This window comes from Lepisma saccharinum, chromosome 6 (genome assembly GCF_977018435.1).
Source record: "Lepisma saccharinum chromosome 6, izLepSacc3.1, whole genome shotgun sequence".
Lineage (NCBI taxonomy): Eukaryota > Metazoa > Arthropoda > Insecta > Zygentoma > Lepismatidae > Lepisma > Lepisma saccharinum.
In genome coordinates, this window is record NC_139234.1 from 78,129,270 (window position 1) to 78,147,255 (window position 17,986).

Here is a 17,986-nt window from a genome sequence, read left to right on the forward strand (position 1 = left end):
TATTTGCTCTGCTGTGTTCTGAGGGGTTCACCATTCTAAAACCGGGTCCAATGTAACCATACCATTACACCATTGTGTTGTGCCGACTTCCGTGACGTAAAGGCTAGAACACGACCCTGCGACGGCAGGGGTACTGGGTTCGAATCCCTGCCTTGGCATGGATGTTCTTTGTAGCGTGAGTGTCCCTTCACCAACTTCATAGTATCACTAGATTTTTAGGTTCTAAAAAGTATGCTTTTTAGGTTCCAAAAATAGGATCTAAAAATCCTAAAATCGGCTCTAAAATCCTAACATAGGATATAAAAAACTTAAAATAGGTTCTAAAAATGCTAAAATAGGTCCTAAAATCTTGTTAGGCTCGAAATATCTTGAAGTAGGTTCAAAAAAACTTAAAATAGTTCAAAATTCCTGAAAAATGCTGATTAGGTATAGTCACCGGCAATGAAAATGGGACACCTATATCCTGAAATACGCACTATCTTGCATAACGTTATGTGTGTTGCCTAACCTTACGGCGATGGCAGAACTTACCATTGGAAATTTGCTATTAAAATCCACTCTTCGCCGTATAGTGAGGCAAAAATCTTTTTTCATGTTATCCACAGTGAAACTCCTCAATTTTGTCTGTGAGGATCATCTTATATGCTGAAAATAATCTTTCAACGAAAACATAGTCAGTGGTGCAAACTTCAACGCTGAAAACTTAGTTTGCAAGGCGTGAATGCCACAAAGGACCGAAGTGCCACGAAAGTGAGCAAGACCACACAGATCAGACCACTTTGGATTCTACAGGTAACAGTGGCACCAGACATTTTGCTTTGTTTAGAGCTTTGAAAAATCACCATGGACTTGGATGAAGGGAAATCGACAGAGAGTACGTTCCAAAACACGTTCGTCATTGAATTTTCTCGTGACCAAACAAAGCAAATGTGACATACTCTGTGTGACATACAAATCCTGTAAAACCTTTAAAAATATATAAAAAACCTAAAAAAAGGCTTCATTTAGGTGAATAAAACTAAAATAGGTTCTAAAAAGCAAAGTAGTTTTTTTAGGCACTATAAAACTTCATCAGTAGTTGCGTTTTTTTAACCAAACGCTGACATAACTTATTATTTCTTACATACCTGTAAAGGAAAAAATAGGTTAAAAACCTGAAATCCGAGGTCTAATCATCACTCATCCTCATCTTCGCGATTAACAGAAAAGCGAAGTAAAATAAACGAAATCAATCAATAGTCTTATGGTGTTATTGATTAGCACGGATTACATTCCAAAGCACAAAACGACTATTACTTATACAGGGGCAGTGACGCCAACGTAAATGGGCATGTGGGGCTCGAGCTCACCCAATAATTTGCCTCGTATTGTTATTTTAGAAATTAAGCCTCCGCGTTTAACAAAACAAACTGTTTCATGATTATACACTTGTAGAATTCTCACATCTGAATTACTGTTCATAATAATTAGTTAGATCTGCAATTTGATACTTGTCAGTGTTCTATATTATTTATCGCTTTGTACTCAAGGAGTCCCAGGTTCGATACTCGCTAGAGATGGTTTGGATTTCACTTTGAACTGTAGGTCCAGTACAAATTAACCTATCTGTATCAGGCACGTATCTAGAAATATATTTCTGGGTGGGGGGTCCGAACCAAGTGTCTCAAAATAATAATAATAATAATAACTGTTATTTTTATTAATAAGTATATTCAATTAATTAAAATAATTTAATTAACAATAATATTAAATAAAATATTCAAGTTAATATATGTTTATTACATGAATAGGTAAAAAGACAGCATAAGGATAGGGACATAACAGCAGGTATTTATTATCTAGCTTCCGCAAAGTTAAGTTGGGCAAAAAAAAAAAAAATCCTGCCCTGGCAAGGAAATTAATGTCAAATAAACAAAGAATTGAATATTTATTGAATATCAAAAAAGGATGTTAAATCCAGTTGACGAAAAGTAGATTTCCTGGTTAGTAACAAATGATCCCAATTTCGACGGAAATAAGTATTTTCCATTATTTAATTTGAGTTTTTTTATAATTTCATTATTTAAATTTAGAACTTTCAGAACTCAAACTCGAGCCCATCGATTACTTTTACAAATGTTGGCGCCGCTATGCAGAGTTGGGGTCTCTGCCCCTCCCCCCCGAAAATTCGCCCTCTTTCTTGCACGAGTGAAGATGCACATCACTACTGTCAATACGATTAGTCATTCCGGTGATGGAGCGTCATGGATTGATGATAAATCAAGAAAATGATAATTCATATTTGAGTTGCGACGTAACATTGCTGGGAAACACATCACGAGACATTTGGTCACTCTCTTGACGGCCAATTAGCATACTCACCTGTTGATATTGCACAAACATGCATTCTCTTGCGCGTATTCTGCAATGCAAAAGTGGTGCTTGCTTGTCAATGGTTTAGGCGCCGCGCCGCGGGGAAGGGAAATAATATGCCTAACGGAAAGTTTTTTTTTCTTAAGAAAACAATTTCGTAGTGCGGCGTTTATTACACGGTAGTCAAGACTTCCCAAGGCTTAAATGGTGAATAAGAGACAAGATGCGCGGGGGGAAAGGGAAGATCGTAGTAAAAAACCCATTAAGAACCAACCACATCTCTTGCGATGCTCACACCACTTTTTCGCGCATGCGTGGTTCTGTTTTGATGACGACGCGTCGGAATAAGTTTACCGACGGCGGGGGGAATACATCGTAAATATAGAGGGGAGGCAGGCGGAGCTTAGAAAGAGATTGTCCTATAAATGTACTTCTTGAACTCGTCACTGAAATCATTTACTTACAGTGCGTCGATCACCACAAGCGTGCGAAACATAACTTCCCACCAAATAAAAAAAAGTTCAAGTGCAAGGGGAAAGAAAAAAAAGACGATCAGTGCGCCGAAAGAAAACAGAAGGACCGTGTGGATTCCAGCCAATAAGAATCCGGTTACAAGTCTTTCCAGAACGCGCGGACTGTCCAAGTGCCCCGAAGGTTTTTGTGAACGCTGAAAATAAGCCTAACTGCTCATTTGGCCGCGCGGCGCTTTACGTACAAGACGAAGTGAAACCCATCTGTGTGAAGCGAGTTGAACGCGTGACAATTCTTTGCCGTGCAAAAGGGGAGAAGTTTCGTAACGTTTCTTGAACGGGGGTAGACGTGTTTTATTCACAGTTGGTCTGCGAATAGAATGGTCAGTTCGCTAACTATCACCGCCGTAGTTTTGGCATGCCTAACGTGTTCCGTGTGCCGCACAGCAGCCGTGTCTCGGGAAATACAGGAACCTCCTGTCCAAGAACAGCCGAAGATTAGGAATTTCATAGCGACAGACAATCTGTACGACGGCGAAGGGGAAAGGAGGATTCACTACAACGGCATCACAGCGAAGGAGACGTCTGTCGCCACGACGTCGGACAGCGGAGAGAGGTGAGTAGGAAGTTGTAAAAACCACGTGGTAGAGAAATTCAGGCTTAGGATTTCTCTAGGCACGTCTTTTACCTGTTTCAACTTGATTTTCAAACATGTTTCGGCTTGTTTAGAACGGGAAATGCATTTGATTTTTTTTTTCAATGCTGACAGTGCGTGAATCTGGTTCACTTCGAAAGACGAATTGGTTTTGTAGTAATGCTAATGAAATACGTTACTTTCTCTCTTTATACTGTGACATATCATTAATCGTTCGGTTTTGTGTGTGCAAGTGTGGGAGAGGGAAGGTTTGGTCAATTTTCTGTGGGGGGGGGGGGGGCGCATTTCGAAAAGTTTGACAGTGATGCCAATTGAAATTGGTGAAAAGTTTCAGGTTCGATTCCTGTTACTATTTTATCCTCATCGTTGCGATTAACCAAAAATGGGCAATGAAACTACGTGACGTAAAATATATACACTATTTCAAACTACTTTTAGGTTTGAAGAGCTGCAACAGACTTGATTGTATTCTACATTATCGTAGTTTTCAATTTTGTAATCATAAATATCATAGTGCAAATAGATGACATTTTGATGAATCTGATATGCGTGGAAATCGCACGCCACCATGATCTGTCTTGGTGGAAAATTTGGATGTTTCTGCTTGTCATATTGACTAATCCATATCTTTCCGAATGTGATAGTTGCGATTCACCTAGAGTTGAAACAAGGCTTAAAAGTAGCCTCATTGTATAGTACAGAACCTCAGTCCCGTAGTGTACGATTGTCACCGAATTAATCCACTCATTTTTATTTATTTATTCGTTTATTCTCATATTATCCTTCTGAACAACAGCTGACGAGCCTTAGTACAGCAGTATGTACACATGTAAAGATATGTATGTTACAAATTTATAATATAAGATTTAATGATAAAAATGTAGATGTAAAAGAGAAGTACTAAATCATTAAAAAGTACATTAAAATATGCATGATAAATACATAAAATACATTAAAATACAATTGATCATACACCTCTTATTTCGAAATTTGGATTAACATTATTAACTTCTTGTTTCATTGAAATGTTACCTACCATTTTACTTGTCAACAAACACAAGCCGCGAAGAGTGTGTGTTAGGTTCGAATCACCGTTAAATGATGGGTGTTGTTTTCATCCATTCTCATCGTTGGGATTCACCCAAAGAGCTTAAAAAGAAAGAAAATGTGCGTCTTCTGCAATTAAATATGACAATGGACAGGACCCTGTTATTTCAGATATATTCTACCAAAACCGTCGACCATTCGTGGGTATTAAACCCGATATACTGTAGTTTGATTTGTGAAATTTTGTTCGTGGCCCCACCTTTCCTAAAAAAACTGCTTAATTTTTCAGAATTGTTTTTATGCACTAACTTTTAGGCTATTATATTCATTTAATTTTATTTTTTTGAATAAAGAGTTAAGTTCATTTCAATTAGGGCAAACTACTGTTTATAGGGAATCCGAAATATTATTCAATGTGCCTCTGCCGGAAATCGAATCCCGCGCTCCTTGATTACAATTAGACATGGTTAGCCACTAAGCTGTATGAACTTTAGAACTTCAATTTAGTTATTGAACTCGTTTATTTTGTATTTGGAATGAAAATTAGCATAGAAGAACAAATCGTGGGATAAAATTTAGCCCGTACTAAGATTTGAAGAATTCAATGCTCATTAGTTCTTTCAGTTTTTTCTATGTTAAAAAACGTATTTATTTTCAAATCGTTTTAGTTCTCTTTATACTGTGATAGGTTAGCGAATGGACGTATAGAGTATAAAGAGAGGTACGAAAAGTTATGCAATGTGCTTCCTTGATTAAACTGCGATAGTCTACCACTACCACGCTATATAGTATTATTTTCTTTAATTTATTGGTTCTGAAGCTTATGTCTTCTAAGTGCGAACATGTAGTAGCGTTTAGCTACAATAGACACGCAGAATGGTGAAATCTGTAACGAACGTGAAGAAAAAGCTTCAATTGTCCTTGAAATCTAACACACTTCCTGCCAGCTTCCGTTTGGCTGCGACACAATGTGCCTAGTTGGCGATTGCACGTGCTGCAAATACGGCAATTTTCGAATTCCTTCGTGGCGGTACCTTTCCTCTCCCCGCCACCTAGACATCACGCCACTATACTCACAACCATTACGTCACACATCAGACCACTATGTTTTGAGATTACCTGAGCACCCGGCAGCCAATGAACGCGAGGGCATTTACAGGTGACGTAGCCGAGATAAGTTCAGGGAAAGCTGCATGGCGAGAATCCAAGCGTGGGGGCCAGCTGAGGTAAACGAATTGTTCCTACGTTGTGGGAAGATCAGTTATACCACCGCTAGTCGGTAGGTGTCATTTCCGTTTCGCCTTCTTTATCAGTTTTCCTCCACCTATCGCCCATTCATTCATGCGATGAGTCAGTTTCATGGTTAGAAAGACCTAGACCTACACGTATTCTTTGGTATTCTTTCCAATGTTGCACCTTTTTGGCAGATGTCGCCAGTGAATGCTGATTCAATGTGTTTCAACAGGGATTTAATCAGCACAACTTCATTTTTGGCTCTCAATTTACCCTTAAACAATGCAAAAACTGATAATAGTACCAACAGTGGGATGGGTAGATAGAACAAATTATACACCATACCATCTTCATTCATTTTCCCTTGGGTTCGACTGTTTTTCATACCGAAAATCTGGTGAAATTTTTGTTCCTTATCTCGAACAGAATTATGTATTAAATGCAGTTTCTAACTAATACTATCTACAGTTATTTTGACATAGGACACTTAATCTTCATTAAAACAGAATGTACCTTGCAAAAGTTCTAATTTTCAATTTCGTGGGAGAGGACGTTAGTAAGGGAAATTCAAGTTTAAGCAATATAAAAGAATCTTCCTACAGGTCCATTATTACTATATGTAAATATAAAACACTACAACCAATAAATCCCCCCTCCGGTTTCGATACCCATAATTATTTCTGCACCAGTATCAGCAATAATCACAAATAACAAGAACAAACTGGAAAACGCATGCTTTTATAATTGGTCAAATTTTAGATTACAAAAACCAAAAAAACTAATTTTCGCTAGTTTCCTTCCGGTCTAATTTGTGGTTTCTGTTAGTATGTTTATTGATTCGTAATTCCCACTTTCGCCATCTTTGAATCAGTAGATATATATGCCTCAGCAAATGAAAACCATGCAGTTATAATTTCCAGTCTTGCACTAGTGTGTGTGTAACGAAATGATATGAAACCACGGATATTGTTTTTTTCTGAACTGATGTAAGTTGGAAAATCTTCCAATCAAGTTTGTTGTCTATTGAATTACATCTATATGCTATCATTTATTGAATAACATCATGTAATGGTTTGAAAGTAAGCCATCAGTATTTCCATTTCAGAGTCCACAGATTACAACAAAAGCACGATTTGACTTGGAGTCTCGCGACTGCGGTTTTGCACAGTTTTGTTTTATCCTTATCAAAACGTTTTCGTGTAGCTGAAATATGACGCAACCGAAAAAAAGAAGCCTGAAACACCCCACGTAGATAAGGAAACATGTTCAAACTTTTTTTTTCTTTTGAGTTTGATAACCTTCTAAATCTGCAGTTTTAGAGCTTGGCGTTACATAACTTACGTACTTTTCAAGCTTTCGTTAAATGCTTTGCAACAGCGTGGTTTTGGGAGTCAAGTTGGGGGATGAAATAGAGTTTTCCATTGTCTATCTTGAGGTTTATTGTGTGGCTTCGTTGGCATAGAATTTGAAGAGCAGGACTTTTAATGATAACAGGATCGATGAGAAGTTGAAGAGATCATTCAGAAATTACTGGGGTTTCCTTCTCTGTTTGCTGAGCGTTCATTTTCCACTGCCAAAACATCTGAAAGCACGCGCGCGCCTGTGTCTGTGTGTGCATTGACTTGGTAAAATATAGACAGTATGCGTGCATTGTATCAGTATTTTTTATTTTGGAAAATAAGCCTTGTTACAGTTTATGGGGGAAAGAAGTACATTAGAGATATGTGTTCTGACAGTTTTCGTCTGTCTAATTCCGGATCCATTTGACCAGAATTTGCCCTCGTGAAGGAGTTCCAATCTTCGTCCCTATTTCTGTCATTCTAATCTAATCATGAATATCTTACCCCTATTTATTTTTCTCTCATATACCTTTTCCACATTTAATTACTTTGCTCAGCATATCCCAATTTTTATTTTTTTCTCATAAGGCACTTTAAAAGTTCTTTAGTTTTTGCTGTGGCGTGAAGTGGCATTTTTAGGAAGTCTTACCATGTTTCAGGAATACCTAACCTCGAGATTTGCAGCCGAGGAAGGACTGCAAAAACGAAACCACGATTGTGTTGGGTTGACTTCCACATGGGGGAAAGTGGTGAATCACTTGAAGGCGATACGAAATAACTAGCATCGTTAACGTTACTCTTTCAACCCTCCAACATGGGGTACAAAAAAAATCCATAAAGTTATTCACAAGATGAAAAAGCGACATAACACAGACGATTAAGTCTTTCGCTTGTCACTGTTTGTAACGTCTTGCTAAGTTAACTTGAAGTGACATGAGGGGATGTTACGTTCACCTCCCCTTCGCATGGAAATCGCCGTAACATCCTCGCACTGAAGATCGGTCAGGGTTGAAGGAACGTTATCTCAATGGAACCCTTGAGTTTTGTAGTACTATAAATGGACACTTCTCGTGCCCCTTTCCCAATTTAACAGTCGGGGGGAGAGTTAAATGCAGTTTTATAGTCAGGATTTTATGGAACGTCTTAGGCATAGATCGCGGCACGCTGTGTGGCAATATACAAAAAATGGGAGCGTGGGAATACACGGTTGTCTTCTTAGATAAAATTCATCTTAAGTCAGGTTACATTCTTTTCTTGTTGGGCAAGGTCCCCATTTTATATTTGCGTATCGTACTTTGATGCATTCATACGCTTGATTGTTCACACTCGCTGTTCAGACTAGTAATGTCATCACTTATGGCCTAGTTGTGGGTTATTTTATTTATGGCACATGCTTATTGAACGTAACGTTGCAGGACCCACGCAGCATTCTGGACTATTTGTAGTTTACCACTAAGTTGACTGTAATAAGAAGAACGCAAAATATTAACAATGTTGACATATTTGTTATTGACCATTTTAGAAACCAAATTTCAGTACTGAAAAACGTGATGCGACTGGTTCATTTTAGTTGAGCGCTTTTGAAATATACAGTGTATCTCATAAATAATATCGCAAACTGACATAGGTGAAAGTACACGATAATAGAAGCAAGAAAGTCTCAGTAAACATGGGTCTGCAAACGAGCCGTTTTCGAGATAATCGCAAATGTGTGACTACAAGCCGCCACTGACTTCATTGTTTGTAAACGTCGTCCTAGTTGGTAAAATGCTAATAATGTGTGCGAATGTGTGGTGTACAACACTCCCGTTGACACGGTTGAAGAACTGGAGCAGAGAATTGTACATGCTTGTGACCAATTCCAAAATGATCCGGGGGTGTTCGAAAGAATTCGAAACTCAATGCGGAATCGCGTACAGTATTTCATCGAGATGCAAGTACGACACTTTGAACACCTCCTTTAACTGGTACGAGTATACAGTAATTGTAACATAGAACATACTAAAGTAGTGCTGTATTTCTTGTTAAAGTAAGTAGAACAAGCAATGAGATCTGATTTTTCATACTGTATTATTGGTATTTTACCAACTAGGACGACGTTTACAAACACTGAAGTCGTGACGGCTTGTACCCTTTACCAACTAGGGTGACTTTTACAAACAATGAAGTCAGTGGCGGCTTGTAGTCACACATTCGTGAATATCTTGAAAACGGCCCATGTTTAATGAGACTTTCTTGCTTCTATTATCGTGTACTTTCACCTGTGTCAGTTTGCGTTATTACTTTGAGACACCTTGTATGTAAGTAAGTAACAATAGGTTTATATAATAAATAGCCGTGAAGCTATAATATTTAGTTTTTGAGACTCTTCAGCTATTATTTGAACACGTACAGTCACTGGCAATAAAAAATAGGACACATAGATTCTGAAATACTGGCTTTCATTCATTAAGTTGTGTGTTGCCTAACTGTACGGCGGTGGTAGAAGATGACTGAAAATTTGCATTTATAATCCAGTTATTGCGCTAGAGTTAGGCAACACACAATGCCTTGCAGGAAAGCGAGTATTTCAGGATCTAGGTGTGCCATTTTTATTGCCGGTGACTGTACATTAGTTGGGCAATGGTTCTAAAAAGCCAAATATATGACTTCGCTCCAAAGATCCCACACATACATGGCTACCTCACTTTTGTTAAGTGCACAGTTCTACCGCTGTAAGAATGTGCATGGTCGTACAAACAACATTCTCTTCGATGATAAATTCACATCCCTATATGTGTTAACCGAATGAGATAGTCGACGCAATACCTAATTTGAAACGCTATCGTGTGACGTGGGACGTGAGATTGTAGAATAAACATTCACTCAATATCCAGCAAGAACAAGGCCTACAAAGAATACTGTGGTACAGCCATTTTTATGGTTCCTTTTTATGGAAAGTTGCCTTATGCGTCGGGGTTTTCAAATGGAGCTGATGTTGACCATAAAACATACTGAAAACATGTACGGCTAAGAAAGGTAAAGACTGCCTGAAACAACATTCCTTAACAAGTAAACCTGCTTTCACGTCACCAAATCTACATTTCTTAGTATAACCATAAGCGGCCTATTATATTTATTTTGTGATGGTCTACACTACAGTACAATTCGACAGACTTTTTCTGTAGAAGGATTTGCCCAGAGCACAACTTACCAAGTTAATATTCTCATGAAAACCTAACTTTAGCAGAAAATATCAAATCTTATTCACTACGGGACCATTGAACGGTAAGTAGCGACATAGCGGCAGAAAACAAAACCATTTTATCTATCTATAACATCATCTAAATGTATATCGTGGTCCATGTATAATGTGATAGATTTTGAATTTGAAATTTGGCACCGGCTTCTGTAGATGGATGAATGTCTAGAACTTTCAATTGGAAAAATAATAGTTTGATTTCCCCGTATAAAAATATTGAGAATGTTTTAGAAACAGTATGGTTATATTCTGCCTTCTAATCAAATATACTATGATGTTAAGGGGGAAAATACTTTATACATTTAACAAATCACCTACCTGACTGTTCCACTATGCAAACTTTATTTTCTTGATAAGTAAATTCGAGTTTTTTTATTATTAATACAGGTTCTGTACGTACAAATAAATTATATTATTGTCATTTTCAAAAGCAGTTCCGTGCATTACGAAAGCAAATGACGAAAAAATATGTCAATTGAAAACACGACGTAGGAAATTTTGTAAACATGCCTGAACCAGATTCGTTAGCTTTTCATTGTAATAGTAAGCCTAGATTTTGACTGTTAATTTATAAGCGTTAAAAATAAAAGAAGAAGAAGAAAGCTTCATGACGTACGAACACTCTTCCTGGGTCTAAACCTTTCTTTTAGGAAGATTGGATCTCGTGGTGCAGGTACCCTGTTCTTCCTTTGCCTTTGTTCGCTCATTGTTCACCTTTATTCAAAGCCATAAAGAGCACTTCAGAATCGAACTTTCGGCGGGAGGGGGCAGAGAGACTGGCAAGAAGTCTGTGGATGGGAGAAAAGGGAATGCCAGAATACCAACCTAGCTGAAAGCAGGCTAACTCTCTGCGCGGATATACTGTATGATCAGTAGCGGCGATTATGGGGGCGTTGGACGGTTGCCCCCAGTTTTTGTGCGTTGCAAGCTTCTGTAGGGCGCAGTTAGCATGGAAGAACTGACAAAAAGGATCTAAAAATTGTGAAAATCTTCACGTTTCCACGCCTCAAACATTACAGTTTAATCTGTTGTAACATTTTACAATGCTACTTACTTGTTTGGCTAAGGTTTAAATGAAAAAGGATAAATCTCCAGCCTGAAAGATAGGCAACCCAAATTACACTACGATGAAAATTGGTTGTATAGCATGTAAGGATGTTATTCCGTTCAGATGTAGGTTTATGTAGCTTTTCTTTCTAATCATAGGTTTTTACATTCGTTGATACATTTGAAGCCTCAAATAAATTGGTAAAGGAGTCTGGAATAAATGTATGCTGTATGCTTAGTGTAATCTTACAACTGCTACCACAACTTTTACACACTGACTGTTTACTTCAACGAGTTCGAAAATCCAGCTAATTGTCCAACACTTATTGACTTACTTTATTATTGACATAATTATTTGAACGTTGCTTCCTGTCTGTAATTGAAATCGGATTTTAAGTTGCGTAAACCTCGATGCAAAACTCTCTACTTACTGAAAAGATCCCATTATGCAATCCTCAGAGAGCCAACGTTTATCTTGCAAAGTAGTTAAAACCTGCAAAGGGGTTTAAATTATCTTTCGAAACGATGTGGAGAGTTTCCGGAATCCCCCACTGGCGTGCTGGTGGCGATTAATTCTATGATCGTGAATCATCATCGGGTGGATCAGGGTTGCTAGCAAAGTAGTCAAAGTGTTGTGTCGGTGCTTTTTTGCCTTTCTCTCGAAGGATTTGAACTTCACTAGGGATTGACCCTTGCACGCGTCAAGGCTTTGCACAATTCCACCAGAAGCGGCAAGAAAATACTAGACAATATCCACAGAAAAAAAATAAATTGGAAGGAACAAAGATTGTCCATAGCTGGAGGGTCAGGGTTGCAAACTTCCTTGTATTTCCCCTATCCCCTTGGAATGTAACTGGTAATCAGATTTCTAGAATTCACGTATTTACCCAGGTTTACCATGTAATCCATATGATTAATTTATGTTCCACGCGAATAACCATTATAACTAACAACTTGACATTAATTAGAAGTCGAACTAAAAAAAATGTAAACAGTAAAAGTGACTGTAACAAGTTTCTGATTTATCGAAGTAACGAATCCTCTTCCTTTAAAGTTCGTGTTTTCCTGTTTGGAAAAGAATAGAAAAATTCCTAGAAATGTGCACCAAATAAAGAACTTAAAACAATAAACAAATGTGTACAATGAAAGCAATGATAGTACCTCCAAAAAAATATAAAAGTTAAATTTTATAAAGAACATATAGTGAAAATGCCAGAGGATACGTTGAACGAACTTTGACAATTAATAAATTTTATTTGACAGTCGAAAACTGTAAAAAATAACAATTACCAGAAATGTCAAAGTGCCTTAGCAAAAAGTGCAGGAGAAAGGAAACCAAATAATGCTGTGAGGAATAGCAAAGCGTATCATGTAAGCGGAACCACAGGCAAAAGATCTTATGCATTAAAATGACTTAGCTTTATTATGAGAAAATAAAGATCTGTTATCCTTTAAATTATTAAGTGTATAAACTCAATGACCACGATTTTACTGTATGAATCTTGGCCAACGTATACATATGTACATTTATATTATGTACCACTTAAAAAAACGGCAATTTTTATATTGAGTATTGTTGCAGCCAGGTAGTACTAGTAATTAACTGAATTCTGATAGGAATCCATGATTATTACCATGCTATGAAAATGCAGTTCGAATATGTTCCTTCAGCTTAAAAATTGATGTTGTTTATTATAAAGAGACGATTTTTAGAGAAAAATTACGAATATTAGTTGGCAATACTGCCTGCTACATTGTATGTCACCGGTAACAGGGTTAAACTACACTTAGCCTTATGACTTCGTCATGTCTCCCCCGGTGTAATTAAGCCTAAAGCTCCGACGTCTCCCTCGAAGGGATGGGTTGTGGCGGGAGCTTGTTAAAATGTGTCCGTCCGGCGGATAATTAGCCGACAAACACGTCACTCATTTTCAGTGCTGGCCAATGAATTATTCCTTCTAAGTGGGGGCAATCAGCTATAACATACAGAGCATCTCAAGAGACTTCACTGCGAAAGGTAACAAAAGCAGATCGGAGGAAAACGGACCCCAACGAAGACGCTAAGGAAAGGTACAGTTTCACAACGAATTCCCTTTGCCAAAGTCATCTGCATACGAGCTTTGTTTGCAAACCGTGGCAAGAAAAATTGACTTCTTGTAATCGTGATTTTTGGTCAATATTTCCGTGAAAATAGAAGTTTGCTGTATGAGTTAACTTATTTCCTTTAAAAGAACGTTTTGTTTGATTTTTTTTTAATGTAGAATTAATTTTAATTCGCATAATTTAGAATGTAAACAGTGTTTATTGTAACGCCGGCAAACGTTAAGTACTTTTACATACGTTCGAAATACAAATACGAAATGTCTTAGCGAGTGTAGATTAGTGTTGGCCGATATATTGTCCAGAAGATGTATCGCGATATTGAAAAAAATATCGTCCAGGCGATATCAACTAGACGATATATCGTCACGATATATTGGCTATATATATGGTGTCGGCGATATATTGTCACGATATTTAAGCGATATATATCGTGTCAGCGATATATCGTAACGATATTTGGCGAAATATCGTGGAGACGATATATCGCCGATATCATGATACGGAAAAATATCGTATCGCCTGTGACGATATATCCCAATATCACATTTCCGATATCGTCCATCCCTAATGTAGATTTGTACGAGTCACGTACCAAAGAACATGGAACTTGATATACTTAGTTCATGCCCATCTTCGAAACCCAGGAATTCAATCCGCCAATCCGCGCTGGCTAATCGTACTTATTAGTTTTCTTCTAATAATGTGATATTAACCAAGCTTTTCATTCCGAATAGTTGTCGCCACTATATTAGAATCTTATTTAGCTATGCACGGCTTTGTCTAAGTCAACTCTGTGATGAAGCGTTATTCAATTTTCTCTCTACATTTTTTGTGACATTGATTTAAATGTAGAGAGATAATTTACAACAGCATTCAATAACAAGTCAATAGTGCTTTGAAGAAAGGGATAGATATTAATCAGCGTGTTGGAACATGTGTAGTAGTACAGTGAGAAGCGTAAATATTGCCAAGAAAATTGTCCATCACCAAATTCATGCACTTTTATTTTCCTAGAGAGCTTCAACAATTGAAACAAAATGGTAAGTAAGCCTTTGCCAACCTCTGGAACAGCATACATGGAATTGTATTACTTAAAAACACACAATGCAAGAGGAAAAGAATGAAAATAGCCGTGGGCAATTTGCCAAGCAATACTAGTGCATCCCACTGTACCTGAACTTAGCAACTTTGGCTAGAAATCGCAAAAATACGCGGTGTGATCCAATAAAATAACGAAAGAAAATAATTTACTACTTTGTGTAGCTCATACTTGTGCAAGTGACTAAAACCCAAATTTTCTGTTTTTCAGGAAGAATCTCATTTTACGTCAAGTGACAGATGGAAGACATTTTATTCAGTTGATATATGCAGGCGATAATGAACTGCAAGACTGTGAGTACATCAGACAGAAACGCATTGTCCGGGATTTCCTGGAAACATTCAAAGATGACGTGGAACGTGCCAAAGGAACAGACGATGTTGATGTCGATGATGAACTCGACAATGAGGAGGACATTGATGTCTCAAAGGATATTTACGATGAAACCGCCATTCCAGAGTTCCGTAACGTGACGTTCCAGATACTGGACGATAGTCCACTTCCTCCAGATGTACAACAGTGGCTGGATTATCCATCCCTGAAGCAGCTGTGCAAGCAGAACCACCGAAAACTTAAGAAACTAGTCAGAGAGAAAGAACATGGAACTGAGGAACAAAAGCAACATGCCAAAGATCAGATCGAAAGGTAAGTTGGACACACATGCATTCCTATTATTCATTGAATAGTCTTCAGCAGTTTAAATACCATAATATTTAAACTTAACTTGTACATGCTAACTTAGAAGAAAGTAACAAAAACTTATTTCATTTTTCAAATTACTCGACTCTACCAGCATAATGTTGTACTGGTTAAGTTATGTACAAACACTAGAAAGTCTACTTAATTGGAGCCTGACAAAAATTGTTTCTGGTAAACCTGTAACAACCTACGAACTTTAAAATGATTTCAGCATGCATGTAATTCTTAATTGTTTATTACTTATTGTATTTACTTCTCGATTAGTCTTGAATGAAAATCATCACTAAAGTACTGTTACAATACAATATGTTCTAATATTCTGACTTTTTGCTCATAATGAATTCTTCATAGTAATTCAATATCAGGAAAAGTGCATGGTTAAGTGTATTTGAATTTCTCAATTTTATAAGGAATGCAAGATATAATTGTTATTACCTATGATGTACAATATTACTCATTATATGTTACATTACAACATTAAACACTTCTTCGTTTTACTCATTTAAGTATTACAGTGTTAGTTTTTGCGTTCAGAGTATACACGTTTTTAAATCCTGTTTGTACTTGTGATGTAGTGTATTTTTAGTGTTGTTCATTTGTGTTGTATACAATCCTCCTTTCTGTTTGCTAAATCACAAAACAGGACACGAAATTATTTCTCCACTGCATGTCGTAGCTTTAAAATAAATCACATACACATGTAGATTCTTTGTATTTTTCCTTTTAAGTTTTTTTGTTAATGTTTAACGTTAGTTAATGCTCTTAAAACCTATTGTTCTTTCGTAAGCTAAATATTGAAACAGTATTTGTTATAACGTACAACGGTATAATCACTGATGCAGCCCGTTTTAAAAATATTTATCACAGAAGCTGCAGAAATTGTGCTTTGAAGTTGTCTGGAAACAGGGATCACAGTTAACGCTTAGTTACACAATGGCAGTTTAGATTGTAACGAATGTGTTGTTCTGTTTGCATCTGGTTTGTAGTCTGTGCCCATTCCTTGCAAACAGTTTAGTAGCATGTGTTAATTTCTTTTCACACAAAGGACGATCACCTGTTTTAAAGCTTCAATATTTGTTCAGATCAGTTGTAATGGCTTTCCAGTGTTTAGAGACCACCACACTTTGATGAGCGTTTCTGGCAATTCGCCTTTCGCTGGAAATCCGTTGTTTTATTTTTATCCGAGGAATTTGCTTCCTGAAAGGCTGGAACCTGTTTCAGACTAGCCGAATTTCTGCAGCTCTTTTTCATTTTAAATGTTATGTTCAAAAGTAACGTAGTTTAGTCACATTTAACAGATCGACAAGTTAGAGGTATTGAACAAGACTACTAATGTGAAAATTTCCATCGACTTACCAGAAAAACTGTATGAGAATTTTGTCTTCAAGCTACTCAGATAGCACAGAAAACTTGGCTGTAAGCCTGAAGCAAGCTTGTCATGACAAGCTGTGAGCTTGCTCCAAGTTTGCATCAAGCTTGTCACAACTAGCTGTAAACTTTCGGTAGTAGCCTTTCTGCAAAGCAAATGTTCTTGCCAACACTCACTTGCCAAGTAACACTTACATCGAACTTGCATCCAGCTTGCCATATCAAACTTACTTTGACAAGCTATAAGCAAGTTATCATCAGCTTGCTACAAGCTTACGAGATATCTAGGTACTGGATCAAGGATATTTTACTTTTTTACGCGGAATTGTCTTTCTTTTTTTACTGCATGAAATACGTCATTTAACACATAACCGAAATTAATTCCAAGCCAATTTTGAACACACGTGTAGACGAATTTTGATTTAAACTTATCAATGCAAAATAACAATAAAAACGTATATTTAGATTTTCATAAGTCCATGAACATCTAATGCGATGGTAAAGTCTAATTTACCTCTAACTTGTTGTAATTACACTATAATATTGTATTAGGATTGCTAACCTGAAATTACTTTATGGAAGCTCGAGGAAACTTGGAAAACTTCGTGGTGAAAAACACATCAGACAACGAACTTTTGAGTGGCATTTTCAGTAGCTACAAGACGCACTGGGCACATTCGCTGTGTTTGTTCCATACGTGCATACGAGTGTGCCGTTTGCAAGATACTAGCTTTTTCCTCACATCTACAGGGGAAGGACATACGTTCTTGACTCTACTTTGCAATACTTTCAAACTTCTGTTTCTTTCCTGTGTTCTGTGCATGAACTGTGTGTCTGGGGTTCTTCTGGTACTATCAGTGACGTTCTAGCCTCTTTTCAACAACTCTTAACTCGTCTTCAATCTGTCTTTATTCATTATTCTTCAAGCCATAGCCTACTAAGCAATCTGATTTTTATGTGCACTCTTATCATTGTAAGTTTCGGTTATACTTAACTTTTATTTCAACACTTTAAGTTTAGAAATGAGTTTAAAGCAGGATTCGAAACTAAATTTGTTAAGCTTTATGGTCAACAGAAGACATTCTTTATGGTTTTTAGTCGTGATTCAAATAATCCATGCTCCTGTAAGTTCAAGATATCATGCACATTTTCTGTCGTGTTTGTAACAACACGAACTTCATAGTCGCCAAAAATAGCACCCTAATAGATTCAGTTAGGCACCAAACTAAAAATTTCAGTCTCATTTTGCGACTGCTAATTTCGAACATAAATACATTCAGAAATAATGTAGTGCAACTTCCCTGTGAATTAGATTATGTTTTGCAAATACAA

General features: G+C 37.2%; 1 protein-coding gene across 2 annotated transcripts in view; it reads left to right on the top strand.

The window, feature by feature from the left end:
* The first annotated feature begins 2,782 nt into the window (after positions 1-2,782).
* The window catches only part of GIIIspla2 (Phospholipase A2 group III), a 44,789-nt gene continuing 29,585 nt past the window's right edge, over positions 2,783-17,986 (top strand). Inside the window, exons 1-2 of one of the 2 annotated variants that reach the window (XM_083124188.1) lie at positions 2,783-3,438; positions 14,798-15,232. In XM_083124188.1, the coding sequence (XP_082980314.1) occupies positions 3,203-3,438; positions 14,798-15,232 (671 nt within the window). In that variant the 5' untranslated portion in view covers positions 2,783-3,202. The remainder of the gene's footprint in view (positions 3,439-14,797; positions 15,233-17,986) is intronic. The other variant, XM_083124187.1, reaches the window with a different exon arrangement.